Raw genomic sequence first — 20064 nt, 5'->3', positions numbered from 1 at the left:
TTTTGAATTGTAATAAATAATAAATAAATGCAGCCGTGATGAGCATAAGAGACTTGTTTCAAAAACATTAAAAAACCCTACCAACCACAAACTTCTGAACGGTAGTGTACAGTAGGTGTTTAACAATTTTAAAGCTGTGGCCCTGTTGAACAGTCTGCACACCATGATTTTAGACTGTGATTTTAGTTTCAGGACCCTGTTGAATAAAAATTCCAAAATGATCCGGGTTTAAATGGTTTTAGTTGAGCTCATTACTGTTGTAGACAGACTTGAACAAATTGTTTTATGTTGTTTAACCTTTGACTGTTTTAATGGTTTTGAACAGGTATTTAAACTGGCAACCATCTAAACAAACTAGCTAGTCTACAGTAGGATGTACAGTGCCCTCCACAATTAATGCCACCCCTGGTAAATATGATCAAAACTGGCTGTAAAAAATAAATCTGCATTGTTTATCCTTTTGATCTTTCATTCAAAAAATTTGCAAAATTCTAACCTTTCATTTAAGTAAAAGAATTGAATGTGGGGGGGGAAATCACATTATGAAATAAATGTTTTTCTCCAAAACACGTTGGCCACAATTATTGGCACCCTTTTATTAAATACTTTTTGCAATCTCCTTTTGACAAGATACCAGCTCTGAGTCTTCTCCTATAATGCCTGATGAGTTTGGAGAACACCTGACGATAGATCAGAGACCATTCCTCCATACAGAATCTCTCCAGATCCTTCAGATTCCCAGATCCATGTTTGTGCTTCTTCTCTTCAGTTCACTCCATTCATCAGGTCAGGGAACTGGGACGGTCATGGCAGAAGCTTCATTTTGTGCTCCGCAACAAATTTTTGTGTTGATTTTGATGTTTGTTTTGGATCGTTGTCCTGATGGAAGATCCAACCACGGCCCATTATAAGATTTCTAGCAGAAGGCGTCAGGTTTTGATTTTTTATCTGTTGATATTTGATAGAATCCACAATGCCATGTATCTGAATAAGAAGTCCAGGACCTCCAGCAGAAAAATATGCCCACAACATTAAAGATCCAACGGTATATTACTTGTACACATGGGGTACTTTTTATCCTTGTGTTCACCAAACCCATCTAGTGTGTTTGCTGCCAAAAAGCTCTTTTTTTATTTTCATCTGACCACAGAACCCTGTGCCGTTTGAAGTTCCAGTCATGTCTGACAATTAAATATGCTGGAGTTTGTTTCTGGAGGAGCGAGGAGGATTTTTCTTGAAACCCTCCCAAACAACATGTGGGGATGTAGGTTTTTTTTTTTTTTTTTTGGCTTTCTGACCCCAAGACTCAACTAATCTCTGCAATTCTCCATCTGTGATCCTTGAAGAGTCTTTGGCCACTCAAACTTTCATCCTTGCCGTGCATTAAGACAGTATAGACACACGTCCTCTTCCTGGCAGATTCGTAACATCTTAAGTTGATTGGAACTTCTTAATTATTGCCCTGATGGTCAAAATGGGGATTTTCAATTCTTTAGCTATTGTCTTACAGCCGCTTTCTATTTTGTGATGGTCAACAATCTTTTGCTACGCATCAGAACTATATTCTGTGGTTTTACTCATTGTGATGGATGATTAAGCGGATTTGGCCTTTGTGTTTCCTCATATTTAAACTCCTGTGAAACACGAAGTCATAGCTGGACAGTTTCATGTTCCTAGTCACCCTGGTGTACTAAAAAAGGTAAATATTAATGGGAATATACTTCAGAGATATTTTACTCGTAAAAAATTCTAGGGGTGCCAATAATTGTGGCCAACGTGTTTTGGAGAAAAACATTTATTTCATAATGTGATTTCCCCCCACTTTCAATTCTTTTACTTCAATGAAAGGTTAGAATTTTGCACATTTTTTGAATGAAAGATCAAAAGGATAAACGATGCAGATTTATTTTTTACAGCCAGTTTTGATCATATTTACCAGGGGTGCCATTAATTGTGGAGGGCACTGTATTTCCAGCACAAAGAAAGGTAAGATATATAGAGAATGTATCTTTGATTTCCGTTATTAATTCTGTAGAAAGAGCAGGCCACTAATACTCACTTCCCTGGGGAGCTCAGCCAAGAAGTTCTCATCGGCCGCAAATGTCCGAAGATTGTGCAGGTAGCCAATGGTGGGAGGCAGGGATTCCAGTTCATTACAGCTACAGTCAAACTCCTCTAAAAGTGATAAACTGGCAGATGTAAGAGAAAGCAGGTGAGGAGTGTATAGTTATGCAAGGTCGATTAATCCCTATTGAAAGCTTATTGAAAACACTTCATGAGATGATAAGATAAATATATGCATCATGTGACGTCTTTTTAAAAGTCCACCAGATAAAGACATAATTGCCTCAACTGTAGAGGATAACTCTTCTTCAAAACATTTTTGTGAGTTTGGGTTGAGTAGCAAGTTAGGTGTTTTAACCAAAGTCCAGACCAAAGGAAGAATTCACCTATTTTTTTATTTATTTTTTGCTCACCCTCATGTCGTTCCAAACCCATTTGATTTTCAATTTGTAGAACACTCTTTTTTCATGTAATTAAAATGAATGACGATACAGATAGTCAAGCTCCAAAAATGACAACAAAAAAAGTCATAAAAGTAGTCCATAACAACTAATCATACATTGTAAGAAAAAACCCCATAGAAAAACGTAAAAGGTATTGGCATTTTCCTGCCAGGACATCCGTTTAAGGAAATTTATAGATATTTCCTTTAAACCCCAAAACATGTCATGTCAAAATACGGGTAAAACACCTGTAAAAATTCAGTACTGATATTCCTAAATATTAGCACAGTATATTAGTCCCTATTCTTACAGACTTTTCTTAGCTTGTGTGTCTTCATAAGACTTGGAACATGTAGTACCGATGTCAGTTTATGATTCTTATGGTGCTATTTTGTCATGTTGGAGCTTGCCATGCTCAGTTCCCATTCATTTTCATTGGAAAAAAAGCGCCCAGTACATTTATCAAATGTGTGTTCCATGGAGGAATAGAAAGTCATAACGGTTTGGAAGAAAATGAAAGTGTGTAAATGATGACAGGTAAACTATTCCTTTGATATCCATTTCACATTCAAACATCCCATTCAAATGTTTACAATTCGCCTACAAAATATCCAAGCCTGAGTACATTCAATACAAGTAGTATGAGTGTAGGGCTCATATCCTTTTAAGACAAGGAATAAATGAGTTTTGTTAATGGAAAATGAGAGTTATGTGGAACCATTGTCTCCACGTAACAAAGGTATGAATTAACAGAAGAAATGTTAAAGGGATTAATGATGATTTTACTAAATATATATTACACTGCAATGCAGTTCAGGTGGTTGTACAAAACACTCTTATCCTATGAAATATGGGCTCTTAAAAAAAAACTTATGCTAGTTTATAGCATTTACAATGGTCTGGTATATGCCACAGTGTTTATTGAGTCAAACGAGTTTCAGTACTTTTAGTAATGAGTGCATTTGAACCTCACATTAGTCATTTAAAACATGCATTTTGTTTCTTAGTTGCTTTTCCCCTTTATGTCATATTTTAATTTAATGAATTTGAAAGAGGTCAACATATGTTTGTTAAGCTAAGTAAGGTCATTAGTACAACATTTGTACTAGCAGACCGGTCCAGCTGGCCTTCCATATGTAGGGCTTTCATTGTGTCTCTTTAAGCGAGATATGGATGCAAAGGTATGCCCTTGCCTAAATAAACATGCTGTGGCAGACGTGTGGGGAATACAAATGCTCGCTGGTCTACTTACCCGGTTTTGCCACGTGCACTGAGGTGCCCATTTAAGATGCATGTTTGATTAACACAACACACAGAACCGAGCAATGACAAACCAAGAAGAGAGATGCATGGAGTATAGTATCACAGGAATGAGGTAGTGGTGACAGCTTTGATAAATGAAAAAGGCAGTCTGCAGAAAATATGACCTCTCAATTAACAGATTCTGTGAATTATGGTGTATACACTTCGTCCCTGAATTTCCCATTTGATTTTGAATTAAAAATCCAAAGTCAAACTTACGAAACGGGTTTGATAAGGTCATCTGTAAAATTCATTTCTGGAAGATTTTAAACAGTTTATAAGACCAATATACAAGGTTAATATTTCTCAGTGTTAATTGCATTGTGCCATCACAAACGAAATTAAAACATCTTAATATATACTGCGATTTAATTGTTCAGAAAGATTACAGGGTTGACAGTTTAATGATGATAATGAGTAAAATGCTGATACTTCTACACATATCCACTTTCAATGATAAGTTGTTTAGAAAAGACACCACTAACAAGATGTAAAAAATTTAGCATCAGCTATTCATTATTCAAACATTTTTATTACTGGGTTCAGTAAGATTTTATTTTTTTTTACATGTTTTTGAAAGAAGTCTCCTTTGCTCACCAAGGCTGCATTTATTTAATCAAAAATACAATAAAGAAGCAAAATTGTGAAATATTATTACAATTCGAAATTATTTTCTGTTTAACAATATATATTTTCTGTGTCTTTACTGTCATTTTGACCAATTTAACACATCCATGTTGAATAAAAGTATTATTTCTTGAAAAATAATTTGTATTGACCCCAAACCTTTGAACAGTAGTGTATGAAAGACAAAAATGGCACTCATTTTGTAGAATGACCAAAACAATAGATCAAACTATTCATTTACAAGTTATCAGATAACAATGTACATTTTAGCTAAACAATATATTGACTCTAAGGAGGTTTGATCTAATTACTATTTTTAAGGTTTTAAATTAACTGTACATTTTAATCCTAAAATCTCATATTTTCCCAATCAGGTCTCTACATACAATTTCCCTCAATTGGTAATAAAGATTGAAAGATACTGCTTGAGCTGAGAGTCACAATGAAGTTGACAGTCAGCATTTTCTCATGCTGGGGTGTGAAAAACTGTCAGAATGACAGCAGCAAAGCTGCAGAATTGTTATATCATGCCCCAGATGGCAATTCACAGAGAAATCCAATACAGACACTATAAACTAGAGTTCAATGTCACTGAATGCCATCATAAAAAAAGATGTATATATATATATAATTACAAAGGCTCGGGTCAGTAAAGACTTGCATCAGAGGTCTATTATTTGGCTATAAACCACAACAAAAATTCCATAGACATAAAGAAAGAAAAAAAACCCTGCGCATTAGAGGAATGTTCAGGGAATACAATCTAAGACGTCTCAGAGGTATTTTCTGCCTTTGTCATTTTTCTTTTACACAGCTGGATGAGTTGTAAGTGAGTTACTAACCTTCCAATAGTGTTAGGCAGTGAGGTGAGCTGGTTGTCATCAACTTTTAATGTTGTCAACTTTTTCAACTTTCCTGTAACATTATAAAGACACATCATGCACAAGTAATCTTATATACTGAATAACCCCTAAAACCCCAAATATTTCCAACAAAGCGAGCAGTGGAACTTCACCTATTGAATCAGGTAACTGTTGCAGCATGTTAGAGGAAAGAAGTAGGTCCTCTACGGACTCACAGCCAGAGATATCTGCATCTAGACTCTCAATCCTGTTCTTGGCCAAGTCTAGATATCGCAGCTGCCTCAGTTTCCCAATAGACTTCGGCAGACAACAAGAGAGATAAATGAAAGAAATCATATATTATACTTTATACATATATTACAGTCCAGTCTCTATATTAAAATGTCATGTCAACTTCCAATAGTTTCCACAAAGATTGTGTCATCATTTCCTGGCACTCAAGTACTTTTAACCCTAATAATGAAATGTCCGAATGACAAGGAACAGATTATATAATGATAAAATGTTAATTTAGCCTTACTGGTATTATACATATTTGTATGAAATCTATAACAGGATTGACAAGGTATGCTGATATTTCGTACATGCAATATATGCTACTCTGGAAATCTATTCTACTTTTGAAATTGTGAGTGGATGTATCCTGTGCTTACCCCTGGTATAGTTTGTAATGAATTGTTGTCCAGCCACAGCTCTTTTAAACTATGGATCTGCTCCAGCACTTCTGGCTGTAACATTAAAGAGGGTCATAACCAACAAAAGAACAACATATACAGCATCACAAATGAAAACCAATCTATTCAATCTATATGGTATACACTCTTAAGCTGCTTTTCCACCGTCGGGCCAAATGAAAGGTAAGGAACAGTTCCAGTAATATATTTCCACTTGAGCTTGGTTCGGCACGGCACAATTACAAAACGTGGCCAACTGTGCTGGTAGAATGCGTGTAGTGACTCAGAATTGGTCTCTTGTCTGTTGCCTGGCAGCCAGTTTGTCTGTAGCTGGCCAAGCACACTATTTGAGCGAAGTTAACGCAAGTTAATAATAAAATTAAAAGAAATATCTGATCATCCTTCATAACATGGTCGCTATTTACATTTCATATCATCTGCTAACTCGTGCTTTACCAAGGCAACTGAAGCAAACAACTATGTGGTGATAAATGTATTATTGTAAATCCTCTGAGAACCTTAATTTGCTTATCTACATCATCCAAGATATTCAAAAAGCAAAATCAAATAAAAACATTACTTTGAAAAGGAAATACTGGAGCCTATTTTATTTCAGAAAATCACTTTAGAGTGGGTATTACATATTAAATCAAAACACTTTAGAGCACATCCATTGAATCATTATAAGCACAAATATAAGGTGATGAAACCAATAACCAATTCTTATAAAATAAAAGCAAGATCTTGACAAATCTCAACATTCCAGAGGCCTCAAAAACACATTGTTTTAAATTGAGTTTCAAAAGACCCAAATCCTCTGTGTGCTGCAAACTCATCCAGTTTTTAATGGCTTCTCTCTGCTTTTCTCTCTTTGAGCCTCAGCATCTGTCTCTTCATGATCCCCTCAGCAAGGACTTCAATTAAGAAACTATCTGCAGCTCAGAGCACCACACCAGCCAACATCTGCCAACATCACAGAAAAAAATCTGATATTCTGACAAACGCCTCATGCCGTTTGACTATTCTCAACACCAATTGTTTGAGGACTGTGAGCTGAGAATATCTCTGTAAAAGAACATGACACCAACAGAGTTATAATAAATTACACATATGGTTGTTTTCAGGCTGTGCAACTGCTATGTCATGATTACCTGACATGATGCAATGCACCAACAAATACTTGAGTAGTTTCAGTTGAGGATTATTGCTTGTTAATGTGCTGTTGTTTTTCTCATTCCATGAAAAAGTACAAATCAGGCTCTGAATCTCATTGAAATGAGATGCTTAACCTTCAACCAGAGAAGGTGAAACTAAATATTATATGAGCTTTTTAATTTTCTGTTCATTTTACGAGGCTTACAATTTTTGTAGCCGTTACCAAAACTCAGAATATGTCTGATTTTGTGTGATTCTGTCATTTACTAATAAAACATGGAATGAATGAATAAATGAATGAACTGAAGTCACTGAAAGTAGTTAATCATGAAAAGTAGTTACTACAATGAAACTAACAACAATTTCAGAGGTTATATAAAAGTTATACACAAATGTTTAAAATTGACACAGTCCAAAAATCCCTATTAAATCACAGATATTTAAAACTAGCTATTTTTTCAGGCAAGGTTATTCTTAGGTTTGATAATAGTTTACTTTTCTAGTTTATAGTTATACAAGAAAACACAAGATTTGTTCCTCTAATGTCTTCAAAAAGTAATGGGACTCCATGAAGAGGTTTCACCAAAAGTAGTAGTTAAAAAATATTGCTATTAAAGGGGCTTATCAAGAATGTAGTTCAAGAAGATAGGGAGTTGAGCACAAATAAAAATAGCACTGATGGGGCTGCCAACAGGAAAGGCCAAAAGTTATTTGAAAAGTCATCCTGAAATGGGAAACAGAGATTGAAAGTCCAGACAGCAGGACCATATAGTGTTGATGGGTGTTCTCTTATTACTTGGGGGCTTTGAGCAGTAAAGAACGCTTACTGCAATGCCAAACCATCTGTTCCCTTTGGAAGCATTGATGCGCGCATGCATTTTTTTTCATCACCCAAGGACAAAGTGCCCTGGATATTCCAAACGTGTGTATGACACTGATACAAAGTTTAAAAGTAATTTCACAGCTCTATAAACTTCACCTGTTTGGTACAGGAAAGCTTAAAATATGGCAGAGCAAAAATAAAATATGTAGAAAATAATGTAACATAGTTATATATAGTGAATTCAAAGTTGATATTGTTACACAAAGTATACTTATACTGTAAGTATACGTTTATACAATTTAGTCACAAGTAGTGTTTATTATCGATATTGTGGATTTATTGCTTCTGATAAATACATTGATATCGATTTATCACCCATCCCTAGTTTAAAATGTTCTTCCAGCCATTATTACAAATGTTTCCAAAATGGCTCATTGGAATGGACCAGTTTTAAAAACAACAAACATCTCATTATCGAATTATCACAAAGCAAAGTCATTATTGGAAGAAGTCTGCTATTAATGGCTAATTTGGAGTTCAACTGCCACAGTTCCTCTAGACACAGTAACTTGCCCGCTCACAGACCTGTTCATTGATTTATACTCAAATAAATGAATGCAAGACTGCCAGCATCAAGCACTGAAAGAAACTGCTGTAGGCATGTTGTGAGTGGGGCTACCTGGGATACGTATGATAAATTCCCTGCCATTGTTTACTCCAGCTTGGGTGAGCCAATTAAATGCAGCTCAGTGGTGAACGTTCTGTCATGGCAAGCGCTACGTGTTTGAACCAATTCATGAATAATGGATCAGGGCATGATGCAACCAACGCAGTGCAGCACCAGGGATCTGACAAGAGACTCTGGGAATGGAGGCAACAGCTTCCCCTACTCCCTCCTCTATCCCCACTAAAGCCAAAATCCATGCTGGGTAAAGACTGAGTTTAGGTAGCAGCTGTCCCATTGATAAAAAGTGTTCAATAGGAGAACATCTTTCTTACCAGTTCAGAGAATTCATTGCTTCCCAAGTCTAACCGCTCCAGTTGCGAAAGCCTATGAATTGACCTGCAACATGACAAGAAAAGAAATCAAAACTCAATTGATATATAAGCTATGGACTGTTACATTTATTTATACCATGGTCTGGGTGAATACTCGATTCTGATTGGCTGCATGGTGTCCGTTAAAAAGTGATAATGGACACCTAAATAAACCGTCAGGCGTAACCAAGGAAACCAAGTTATTGTTTATAACTTGTAACTTTAGATTTCGATTGTAAAACTAATTAAAATATAAACTAATGTTTTAAAAATTTGTTATTTGGCAAGTGACCATGGTATAAGCGGGTTAATGCCCTTCGAGGTGTCCATTGTCAGGTATTAATGGACTCCGCTGCGCGTCGGACGGTTCACGCCTCGCCGTCGTCCATTAATACCTGATAATGGACAACTCGTCGGGCATTAACCCTTACTTAAAGGACTAGTCCACCCAATAAAGAAAAGTCTGTAACAATTTACTCAAATATTTGTGATGACCTAGCCCACATTTAATTGTTGCATGTGGGCAAAAACCTCTCTCCCAGTTTGGAAAATATTCCTTCATTCATTCTGGTTTGGAAGGAAGGATGGGCGGTATTATTGGTGGCAGATAAAAATAGTCTTGAACCAGGACATATGAACAAGTCAGCAAGCATAAACCACCGTGTGCAATATGTGTCCCTCTCTAGAGGAGTCCAGAGGTCTTCCCCACTGTGACAAATGACATTGTAGACTCTGCTATACTAACTCATGTCACATTGCTGAGGGATGAACAAAATTAATAAAATAAATAAATGATATTTCTCTTCAGGAAAGACAACAGAAGAGTTTTATATATTAATGCGATTATTTGAAGTAGCATTAAATTCAAACATCAATATTGCCTTATTTGCTCATCTGTTATAGTAGGTGTAGTGACGAAAGCTCCATCTCAACATTTGAAGGCAGTCTAAGTAAAGAAATTCAAATAGAATGTAATCAAAAAGCTTTGTGGGGGAAAAAAACTTGACAAGAAAATAAAGCAGAAGGACACCCTTAAAACAATAAAAAAAACAGCCTCTTTATGAATCTAAATAAACACACATTTTGATGAGCCACTCAAGGTTTTCCTATACCAAACCGTTTTCCTTTGCTTTTGAATGGCAATTACTTACTTTGGCATAGTTTTCAGGTGATTCTCACGAAGCTCCAGGATCCGTAATTTAGACAATCTGAAAAACAGTTTTTTTAGAAACTCATCTCAAGGTTTTTCTAAAGCAAACACAGAGGGATGAATTTACTAAACAGTTCTTCCACTTCACATGTGGTATTTGCGCACAAAAAATACATATTTATCAATCACTCACAATGCAGTTTAACCAGATGCATTAATGTGCCCTTCTAGCTATAAATGTTCAACTTAGCTCTATTTACCTGCCATAATTAACATTTTGTTACCACCTTCTAAAAGAGCATGAAAAGACAGATTAAAAGAAAATGAATCAAATGCTATAACGCAGACAGTCTGTGCAAATACACAGTGTTGTCAGGGCAATTCATTCTTAGTGAGTTCCTCCAGATTCTAAATGCAACAGCCCTTGACCAATGTCAGCTGCAATAATGAATCCCCTTTTCTCCAGTGCAAGTGAAATAACCATTCTTCATTAAACCCAATATGAGCCGCAAGAACCCATTTATTCATGAAAGCTTTAGGCAAATCACTGCCAGAATCAGCACCATGCTGCTCCTTGGATACAAAATAACATCTAAAAATAAAAACACTACGATGACAACTACAAGAATGAGACCGACTCAGACAGGTGTGTTAAAGAGCTGTTTCACAAATCCCAGCAGAGCAGGAACAAAGAGGCCCACGATGAAGCTCTTACCTCCCAAAATTGGCAGGCAGGTATTCAAGGAAGGCGTCATTTAAGAAGAGCTGTGTCAAGTTGAGGAGCTGGGTGAAGCCGTCCGGGAGCCTGCAGGAACACAGAGGTGATCAGACCCTCTCAAAGGCCAGTGCCCTTAAGATTTGATAAGCGTTAAGTACTTCAAAAGCGGTGAGAGCCATCTGTAATCCCTCTACACTTCCCCTTCTACTGGCTCTGTTAGCATCCCAGTAAATGGAGTCACTTGAGGGCTGATTTAATCATAATATGAAGAAAAGGACTCTCTGCAGAGACCATGCACTGGATCCTGAATGTTTGATCCTCTATCATAAACTTCTGAATCAAAGATTTTAAGCTCAACTTCAGACTGAAGGCCAAAGGAATACATTGAGCTAAAAATAGAAAGGCATGTCTAATCTCTCCTTGAGTTCGGTTCATTTTTAAGGCATGATGTCTACTTGCAATATGCAGAATTAATGCACAAATGTGCTAATAATTTAACATTTTGTTTAATGGTTTTAAAAATTAATTTAAAAAGATAGAAAAGTATCTGAAAATATCTAGAATTTACATACTGTACGTTCACTTCTATCATAAGAAAACCAGATCAGGAACAGAATAAATACAGCCAATCCATATTCTGTATGATAAAATAAACTGTAGACAGGAAACAGAATTTGAAGGAAATGGCAATAGTAGAAGAAATACTTCAAATTACATGCTTCTTTTTATTCTTTTTTTATAAATATTATTCACATTTTTAGTATTACCATCTCATATTTGAGGGACTACATGGAATACTTTTTTTTCTTTAATGCATCACATCACAACACAACACCATTTAAATAAACCAGCAAAGGCTAATGAGATTAAGGGGGGACTTTTCAAATTTAACCTTAAATCTATCAACATAAAATGTTGACAAAATGTAAAATAAATAAACATGGATTCATCAACTACCCATATGTACATAATACAACAATTATCAAAAATGTAAGGTTTCAAGAAATGTGAGCAGCTCTACTTACTTGGCTATAGGATTTACACTGGCCTCCACAATTGATAGACATTTACAGCATTTGATGTTGTCAGGAAACTCTTGAATACCTGGAATAAAGCCAGTTTTCCATTGTTAATACATTAGTGTATAAAGGTACAATCATACCATATGAATGACCAATGAATTAAAAAGCAAATATAGAATAAACTGAGTTAAGGATATACCATTTTTACTAATATCTAACTCCTTTAGATTCACAAGGCTGGCGATGGTGGTTGGCAGGCTGGAGAGGTCATTGTCAGGCATGCTCAACTTCTTGAGCGCTTGACAGTTGAAGAGTTGCTGAGAAAGACGGAAAAATAGAGAGATCTAGTTGAAGGTTGTGTTCATTTTTTTGGTATTACAGTATATGCAGCAATGGCCCTGAGTATTTTCTTGTGTTATAAAATAAAAATGTGGATTTTCACACTACACTTAACCCTAAGTTAACATATTTTTAAATCACAATTTAAGATAACATTTAACACTGGACAAAATGGGTGGTAGTTTCTTGAGCCATGCTATATTTGTATACTATGCTATATTTGGGTTTTAACCAAATACTTTATAAAATATCCAAAGCATTGGATAAAATCTGTCTCACAACTTTACATAATCACTTATTACTCCTCACTACCATCTCATTAAATAATGTTTGATTTATTTACTCTAATAAATATTTAAGGAATAATTGACGACATATAATAATTAGAATGACATACAATAATTATAAAATAATGCGCACCTAAGGTGGTAATTAGGTGTGCATTATTTTCTAATAATTCAATGGCCCGGAGTCAATTATTCTGCTTATATTACATTTACCACACCTCAAGACATTGTTCAGATGTTGAATTTCAAGACATTTCTCAGGTTTTTGTGTGTGGGCCTCCTTTGCTAATTTGAATGTTCGTCCACCAATCGGATTCAAGTATTCAGTATGTCCTTACAGTACAACTGTTTGAAAAATATCTTCTATAAGGTTTCGTAGCTGTGAACAGATAACTATAAAACCATTTAAAAATCAGCCAATATCAAAGTCATTCTTCATCCTTATGGTCCTTGTTTGATATTTTACTGCTAGGAGTTCAATAACATCACCCAGGAACTAGGTTCTTATTGTGCTTAAATATTTTGTCAAAATATGCCATGTCAACTCTGTCACACAATCTGTTTGGTATTTTTGAGCTGACAACCATCTTTAGTTTCAATTCATTCATTCACTGAAGTGAATACAAAAAAAAAATGATGATGGGTTCCACAAAAAACTGTTTTTAACATTGATACTAATAAGAAATGTTTCTTGATCACCAAGTCAGCATATTAGAAAGATTTCTGAAGGATCATGAGACACTGAAGACTGGAGTAATGGCTGCTGGAAACCTGAATACCCAAGATTAATAACTTAAAGGGATAGTTCACTTTGAAATTAAATTTTGGTATGTTCTTGTCTGTCAGTCATATAATGCAGGTCTATGGTCACTATCTGAAAGAGCATGCACAGAGAAGTCCAAATTAAACAATTCCCCATCGTAAGTACACATTGATGGCCTAAGACACGAAACGAGCGGTTTGTGTGAGAAAACGAACAGTATTTATATCGTTTTTACCTCTTGTACACTTTCCGGCGCTTGACTAAGCCAGAACGCGCGCACACGTCACACACCAGGAAGCGCGCGCGCCCTCAGATCACTTGGATGTGATTGTGTAGAGGTGGTTGAAAACGATATAAATACTGTTCGTTTTCTCACACAAACCGCTCGTTTCGTGTCTTAGGCCATCAATGTGTACTTACAATGGGGAATTGTTTAATTTGGACTTCTCTGTGCATGCTCTTTGAGGTGGTGACCATAGACCTGCATTATATGACTGACAGACAAGAACGGTTTGACCTAAAAATATCAAAATTGAAACTACTGCGGAAACAAAGACACCTACATCTTGGATGCCCTTGAGGTAAGCTAAAACATATCAAAAATTAATTTCAAAGTGAACTATCCCTTTAAGCATGAACAGTGTTAAACATGAAACACCTTGTTAACTCTGGGTTTAGAATGGCACTGAGTTCAAGTGTGAACACTTATCTAAGGAGTATATCAGAATAAATGCTATAGACAAAACAGTCAATAATATTAATAAACTTCAATTATGGAACACTTTTAGTGCTTTATAAGTAAACAATCACATCAAAAATCACAATGTCATGCACAATTTTGTTGTCTCTACTGCTGTTTAAGATGATGTTCAGGAGTTGATGTATCCACTGTTAGGCAGATATTATGCATGTTTAAGCTGACACTTGACAACTTACCTTAGGCAGCTCCTCAATCTGGTTGGCGTCAAGGTAGAGCTCTTCTAGTGTGCGCTCGAAGCTGAAGATCTCCTTAGGGACCTGCTGCAGGCTACAGTGGGAATAATCCAGCACTGAGATGACCTCCTCCTCCCCCCGGAAGCATCGACAGGGCACCAGGCGGCCGATGATCTTCCTCTTAGTAGTCATCTCCAGACACTGCACTTTAGGAAGAGAAAGGAAAAAGAAAATGATAGTTTAAAAAACACATACAGAAAAGGGATTCTCAGAAGTATAGCTGATTCATTAAATCACACACATATTCACACTAAAAACGTTCTACAATATTAAAGCTGGTATCGTTTAATTGTACAACAAATTGCAGAGTACCAATGTGTCTCTATAATTGGTACCAAAAGCAAAATTGTCTGGAGCTTTGTGTTTTATTCGAGCCGAGGTTGAGATTTTTATTACCCATGAACCTTACTATAGGCTATCATTATCTTCACTTATTGCACGGCTCTCTGGATTACTTGCTTCTCATTGGAAAATTGTGCCATTGATCAGTCAAACACTAAATTTATATTTGACAAGTGCCCATAGCAACAAACCAGTGTTACTTTCATGTCTCTTGTATCACTCCATGGTCTCTCTCTTTTCAGCATAAGTTGATATACCCAATTGCTGACATTTTTGCGTCTCAAGTTTAATTTAAAGACAGGGGAACAGGAGACACAAACAACTGAATGATAGAGCACTTAAAACTGACAAAAACCATGTTAGCATTGTAGCTAAATGTGTTATATAACTAGTTAATATGATTGATGATAATAATAATAATAATAATAATAATACATTTAAAATAATAATAATATTGAAATATTATTTCAGTGATAGGCAGATTGTTTAGATAATCGACAAGTAAACTAAATAATATAATTTCAACTAAAATCAGTATTTCATGTTCATGTTTTTTTATGTATTATTTTAGCAATATTGGTGTAAGAAACATGATAATCAACAGCCAAATGTGCTAAAACATAATATACTTTTGTCAGGGTTTTGAAACTTCTGAAATATCAATATTCCTCTATAATCTATCTATCAGACTTCCATAACGAAAATCAAAATCATATATTAGTGGGAAAAAACCTCAATGTATAGCCTCATCCTGCTGGACAGAGTGCTGTAATTGAGTCGGAAGACCTTACCAGATCCCTCATAAAATGCACCACATCCCCTTAATTCAAACCATGAGATGAGCATCATAAGGTGACTAATAAAATAACATCTGCTCTATAAGACAAAGACAATCTGACATAAAGACTCAATGCTGTACTTCAGAGGTGTTAGTGTGCAGTAACCTGTGTCATAAATCAAAGCAGTTTACCTGATTTAGTTTATCATGAAAGTTAATTTAACACCAATGAGAGAAACCCATCTGGGAGCTAATTGCAAATATCAGTCAGCGAAAAAGGAAGCAGTATAACACAAAATTGCTTATATCAATCAACTGTGACGAGATTTGTCTCTACTGCCTCTGACCTGACAAGAAGCCAAAGAGAGAGAAGAGACACGGCGGGCATTGTAATGTTCTTCGGGGATGGAAACGCGCTGCTAAAACAATGTTTGAGAGGGCATTAGGGAATAATGTCTGAAATGAAAGACAAGCTGCGCTAATGCAGAGTGCTTTTGTCCCTTGCAAATGCAAATGTATCACTGATAATTAAAACATCCTCCACTCAACAAAGACAAGCAGCAGCTCTGGATGAACGACTACACAGAGGATTCTGGAGATTAAAATTTCAGGAAGAGTTAGTGTAAGAGAGTGGAAATTTTAGGCTGCTATTGCTTGAACACAGCAATCAAATATTATCCTGCTGCTCAAAAAATATGTAGATCTAAATTTAACGTTCATGTATTTGAACTGCATATATAATTCCCATCTATTTGGATTTACACGGTTTTCACGTAAAAATTTCACGAATAAACTTAATAAACTTGTTATGCATATATTTGTATATTTGTATGTCATACAGAAATTAATCTCATACAGTCATACAAAAATAAAAATATATATCTGCAATAGTACTAATAAACTCTACGTATTTTAAATTGACAATATATGTATCATCAATAAATCTAATTTGTTTTAATCTCATAACTTTTTGAATATTGCTTGTTCTACTGCTAACCATTTTTTTCATACTTTTTAACAGAATAAATGTTATTGTTTTTACAATTAATATGCTGATTCTAAGCAATTTGAACAAATGATTTTTAAAACATGATTTCAATAAAATCAATTAAGAAGCAAATGTATAAACTATGGCATAATAATAAACTATGCCATGATTTTTTTGTGAGCACAGAAATCTTACCGGTTTCATTTATCATTGACTGACAAATATGCATCACATTATGTTTATTAGTTTATGTAAAAACTCAAACCTCCGAATTTTGAAGAGTAGAGTACAATATTTATACAGTATAAACTTGAATTCAAAGCAAAGATATTTGTTCTTCCAGCCTGAGCAAAAATGTTTTACCATGAAGATGTATAATTTGCTCATTTGAATAGTTGGCCTACCCTTTCATTATGCATGGACTTGCAGAATGTAAAATAGTAATCTAAATGATGGGAATTTTATATGCATTTTCAAATACAAATACTGTACATCTTAAATTCAGCCCTAAATATTTGTTTAGTCTATGAAGTTCCTCATATGGGAAATACAAAGTTTCTTCTATATTATTGTGTGAACATATCACTTCCTCTCACTGATGATGTCATCTTGAGAGGTGTTGCATAACCAATAGGCAAGAATGATGCAAGAAGAAGGAAGAGTTACAGGACAGGTGATACTTTAAAAGGAGAACTCCGGTCAATTTTAACATTGAGCTCATTTTTTTGTAAATTTGGAGTGCTGTCAGTACAGAGAACAACGACAAAAATCGGTGTTGCCTACACCGTGTTATTCTCTTTTTAAAATTTGCACCCTGTTAACTTCAATGGGGCAAGTTTTAAAGCTGCTTTTAGCCTCTTAACATCCTTGATGTGTCATTACAAGTCATTGAAGTCAACAGGGTGCAAATTTTAAAAAGAGGATAACACGGTGTAGGCAACACCGATTTTTATCGTTGTTCTCTGACAGCACTCCAAATTTACGAAAAAATTAGCTCAATGTTAAAATTGACCGGAGTTCTCCTTTAAGTGAATGAATCGGATGAAAACAGAGTGTCTGGAGGGGGCATAATTATTTCACAAGACCACTCCAAAAAACATCCAATATCGCTTCAGACAGCTGTATCTGCTTTATCATGTCTCCTTACAGACTTGAGATGTAACATCCTTCCATCTGAATGACCGGCACATGCAGAGAACTGTCAGCCACCATGTGAAAGGGAAACAGCGTTTCCGTGGGGATTGTGTGATAACAAAACAATGGCCAGAGATAACTGGTTTTCTTTTAGGAGATGTGCTTGGAGAGAGAGATGATCGGTTCTGATAAGATAAAGTCATGTTCACCCACAAGAAAATATAAACGTCTCAGATAAGATAGCAGGTTTTTCCTCATCTGATTCACTTGTATGTGAACCCTAACCATTTGTACAGCTCTTATGGGTCCTTCAGTGTCCTCTTTTTTGATCCTGAGAAAAGATAATGCCAAGGTGCCACTATAGTCATCACTGCAGCTGAATGAAAATGAGTTTACATAACAAAAGCCTGAATTTAACTGGAAACAAAATTTCTCATTATACAATACACTCAAAACATGCATATTAATGTTCAATTTCTATGCATGAGACATTGTGAAGGGGACAGCATACATTTGACATGCTACAAAGAACTAATGAATTTAAAAAGAAAAAAAAAATGCACTAATGTTCATAAGGTTTTGTTTGGGGTCACTAAGATATTTTGAAAGAAATCAATACTTAAATGCATTAAATTGATCAAAAGTGACAGTAGAGATTTATAATGCTGCAAAAGATTTCTCTTCCAAAAATGCAGTTCTTCTGAACTTTCTATTCATAAAAGAATCCTAGAAAAAAATCAATCAGTTTCCACAAAAATATTAAGCAGTGCAACTGGTTTCAACATTGAAAAAAAAATTCTAGTGCATCAAATCAGCATATCAGAATGATTTCTGAAGGATAACGTCACACTAAAGACTGGAGTAATGGAGTTACTTTAAATTATAATAATATTTCACAATATTATAATTTTTCACAGTATTTTTGATCAAATAAATGCAATCATAGTAAGCAGAAGATACTTCTTTCAAAAACAACCTCAGACTTTTAATATAGTATATTCCTGAATTCAAAGTGAATATATTTGTTCTTCCTGCCTGAGCAAAAATGTTTTACCACCAAGATATAATATGTAATTTGCTAATTTTAATAATTGGCTGGTCCAAGCATACCCTTTCATTATGCATGGACTTTCAGAATGTAAAATAGTACCGTAATACAAAAGTATATGTTTTCAGCATCATGATAAACTTTTCATTTAATTTATATTCATTATTCAAGTATGCAAAGAATACACAAACACCAATATGCACTTTGTGATGTTTAGATTCAAATTGTTAGTGTACTGATTACAATTTCGGAATACTTTTAATGAATATTTTAAGATTGAAGACAAAAAAAGTTGTTTAATGTCTTGTAAAGATGTATGTGAAACCCTGATACTTTTTATATCATCTGTTTATTTGAACGTTCTTCTGTCTACAGTTAGTTTAGATTTTTTCATTAAGTGAATTTGAAGCACCTTCCTCTTGTTATTGGGATTATTATCCCTCAGGAGGAAATGTTTGGTTGATTGCTACATTAGACAAATTAATTACTGTAATCATCCACTGTTTCATTTGCCAGTTTTCTGTGGGTACACACATGCCACAAGTCGGGTAATGAGAGCACCCTCAACTTTGGTTCAGGGGAGAAATGGAGAGCAAATTTGTTCTGACTATCATTGTTGTCTTTCATTTTCGAAAATGAAAACTAAATTAGGCCTATGTTAAACTCTAAAGGAATGAAGAGAAGCATTAGTGCAATCCAATGACTTAAAAAAAACAATCAACATCAAGATTTTAGGTTATGAATAAAGGACAGTTGTGCTGTACAATTAATTGTAATTCAATCATGATCATTTGATTCTCGATAAGCATAATCGTCTGCGATATTGTCCCGCTGGTTATTTATCCTGAAACCATTTTTCTATTTCAAGTACAAATATTCTGTGTAGTATCAGTTTCTTAATTCTGTACAATATTTGTATTTTTAGGGTGTGTTCACACTTGTAGTTCAGTTCTCTTGATTCTTATGGTCCGAACCAAAATAAATTATACATTTAGTCCTGGTTCGCTTAGCATTCACACTGTCATTTTTAACACCTAAAGAAAGATAAATGAAAAAAACGGCTTTTATGACACATTTTATGCTGGAACTGGTCGAACATCCAAAACAATGCTGTGTGCTCACTGTATGTGCATACCAACCCGATCTCACGGAAATTTGTACGAATTTTACGAGGTGGCTAATCCGTATGAATTCATACGACTTCACTCGTACGCATTTGTAAGATTTTTGCTAAATTGTACATATTTTACGAGTTGCCCAATTCGTATGAATTTGTACGAATGACCTACCCCTGACCCCACTCCTAAACCTAACCGTCACTGGGGTTTAGACAAATCATACGAATCCGTACGAGTGAGGCCGTATATTCATATGAATCAGTCACATTTTACTCACTTGTACGAATTTGTATGAATTGGTCTTGAGATAGTGTTGTCCATATACATATGATAATATATGATGAAGCTGAGAACTCATGCAGAGCTCATAAAATGGAATCAAAACAGCGGCAGGA

The 20064-nt window shown here is 35.2% G+C and overlaps 1 protein-coding gene across 10 annotated transcripts in view; it reads right to left on the bottom strand.

Moving 5' to 3' along the window:
• lrrc7 (leucine rich repeat containing 7) overlaps nucleotides 1–20064 on the bottom strand; it is a 123971-nt gene that overhangs the window by 23454 nt on the left and 80453 nt on the right. For 6 of the 10 annotated variants that reach the window (XM_079883696.1, XM_079883692.1, XM_079883701.1 and 3 more), the window contains 11 exons: nucleotides 14205–14407; nucleotides 12079–12196; nucleotides 11883–11961; nucleotides 10855–10944; nucleotides 10141–10197; nucleotides 8951–9014; nucleotides 5953–6027; nucleotides 5452–5596; nucleotides 5279–5351; nucleotides 3760–3777; nucleotides 2060–2189 (listed from right to left, as the gene is read on the bottom strand). In XM_079883696.1, the coding sequence (XP_079739822.1) occupies nucleotides 2060–2189; nucleotides 3760–3777; nucleotides 5279–5351; nucleotides 5452–5596; nucleotides 5953–6027; nucleotides 8951–9014; nucleotides 10141–10197; nucleotides 10855–10944; nucleotides 11883–11961; nucleotides 12079–12196; nucleotides 14205–14393 (1038 nt within the window). In that variant the 5' untranslated portion in view covers nucleotides 14394–14407. The remainder of the gene's footprint in view (nucleotides 1–2059; nucleotides 2190–3759; nucleotides 3778–5278; nucleotides 5352–5451; nucleotides 5597–5952; nucleotides 6028–8950; nucleotides 9015–10140; nucleotides 10198–10854; nucleotides 10945–11882; nucleotides 11962–12078; nucleotides 12197–14204; nucleotides 14408–20064) is intronic. The other 4 variants (XM_079883697.1, XM_079883698.1, XM_079883695.1 and 1 more) reach the window with 2 other exon arrangements.

This window comes from Squalius cephalus (genome assembly GCF_949319135.1).
Source record: "Squalius cephalus genome assembly, chromosome: 10".
Lineage (NCBI taxonomy): Eukaryota > Metazoa > Chordata > Actinopteri > Cypriniformes > Leuciscidae > Squalius > Squalius cephalus.
This window is presented reverse-complemented; position numbering and strand designations above follow the sequence as displayed.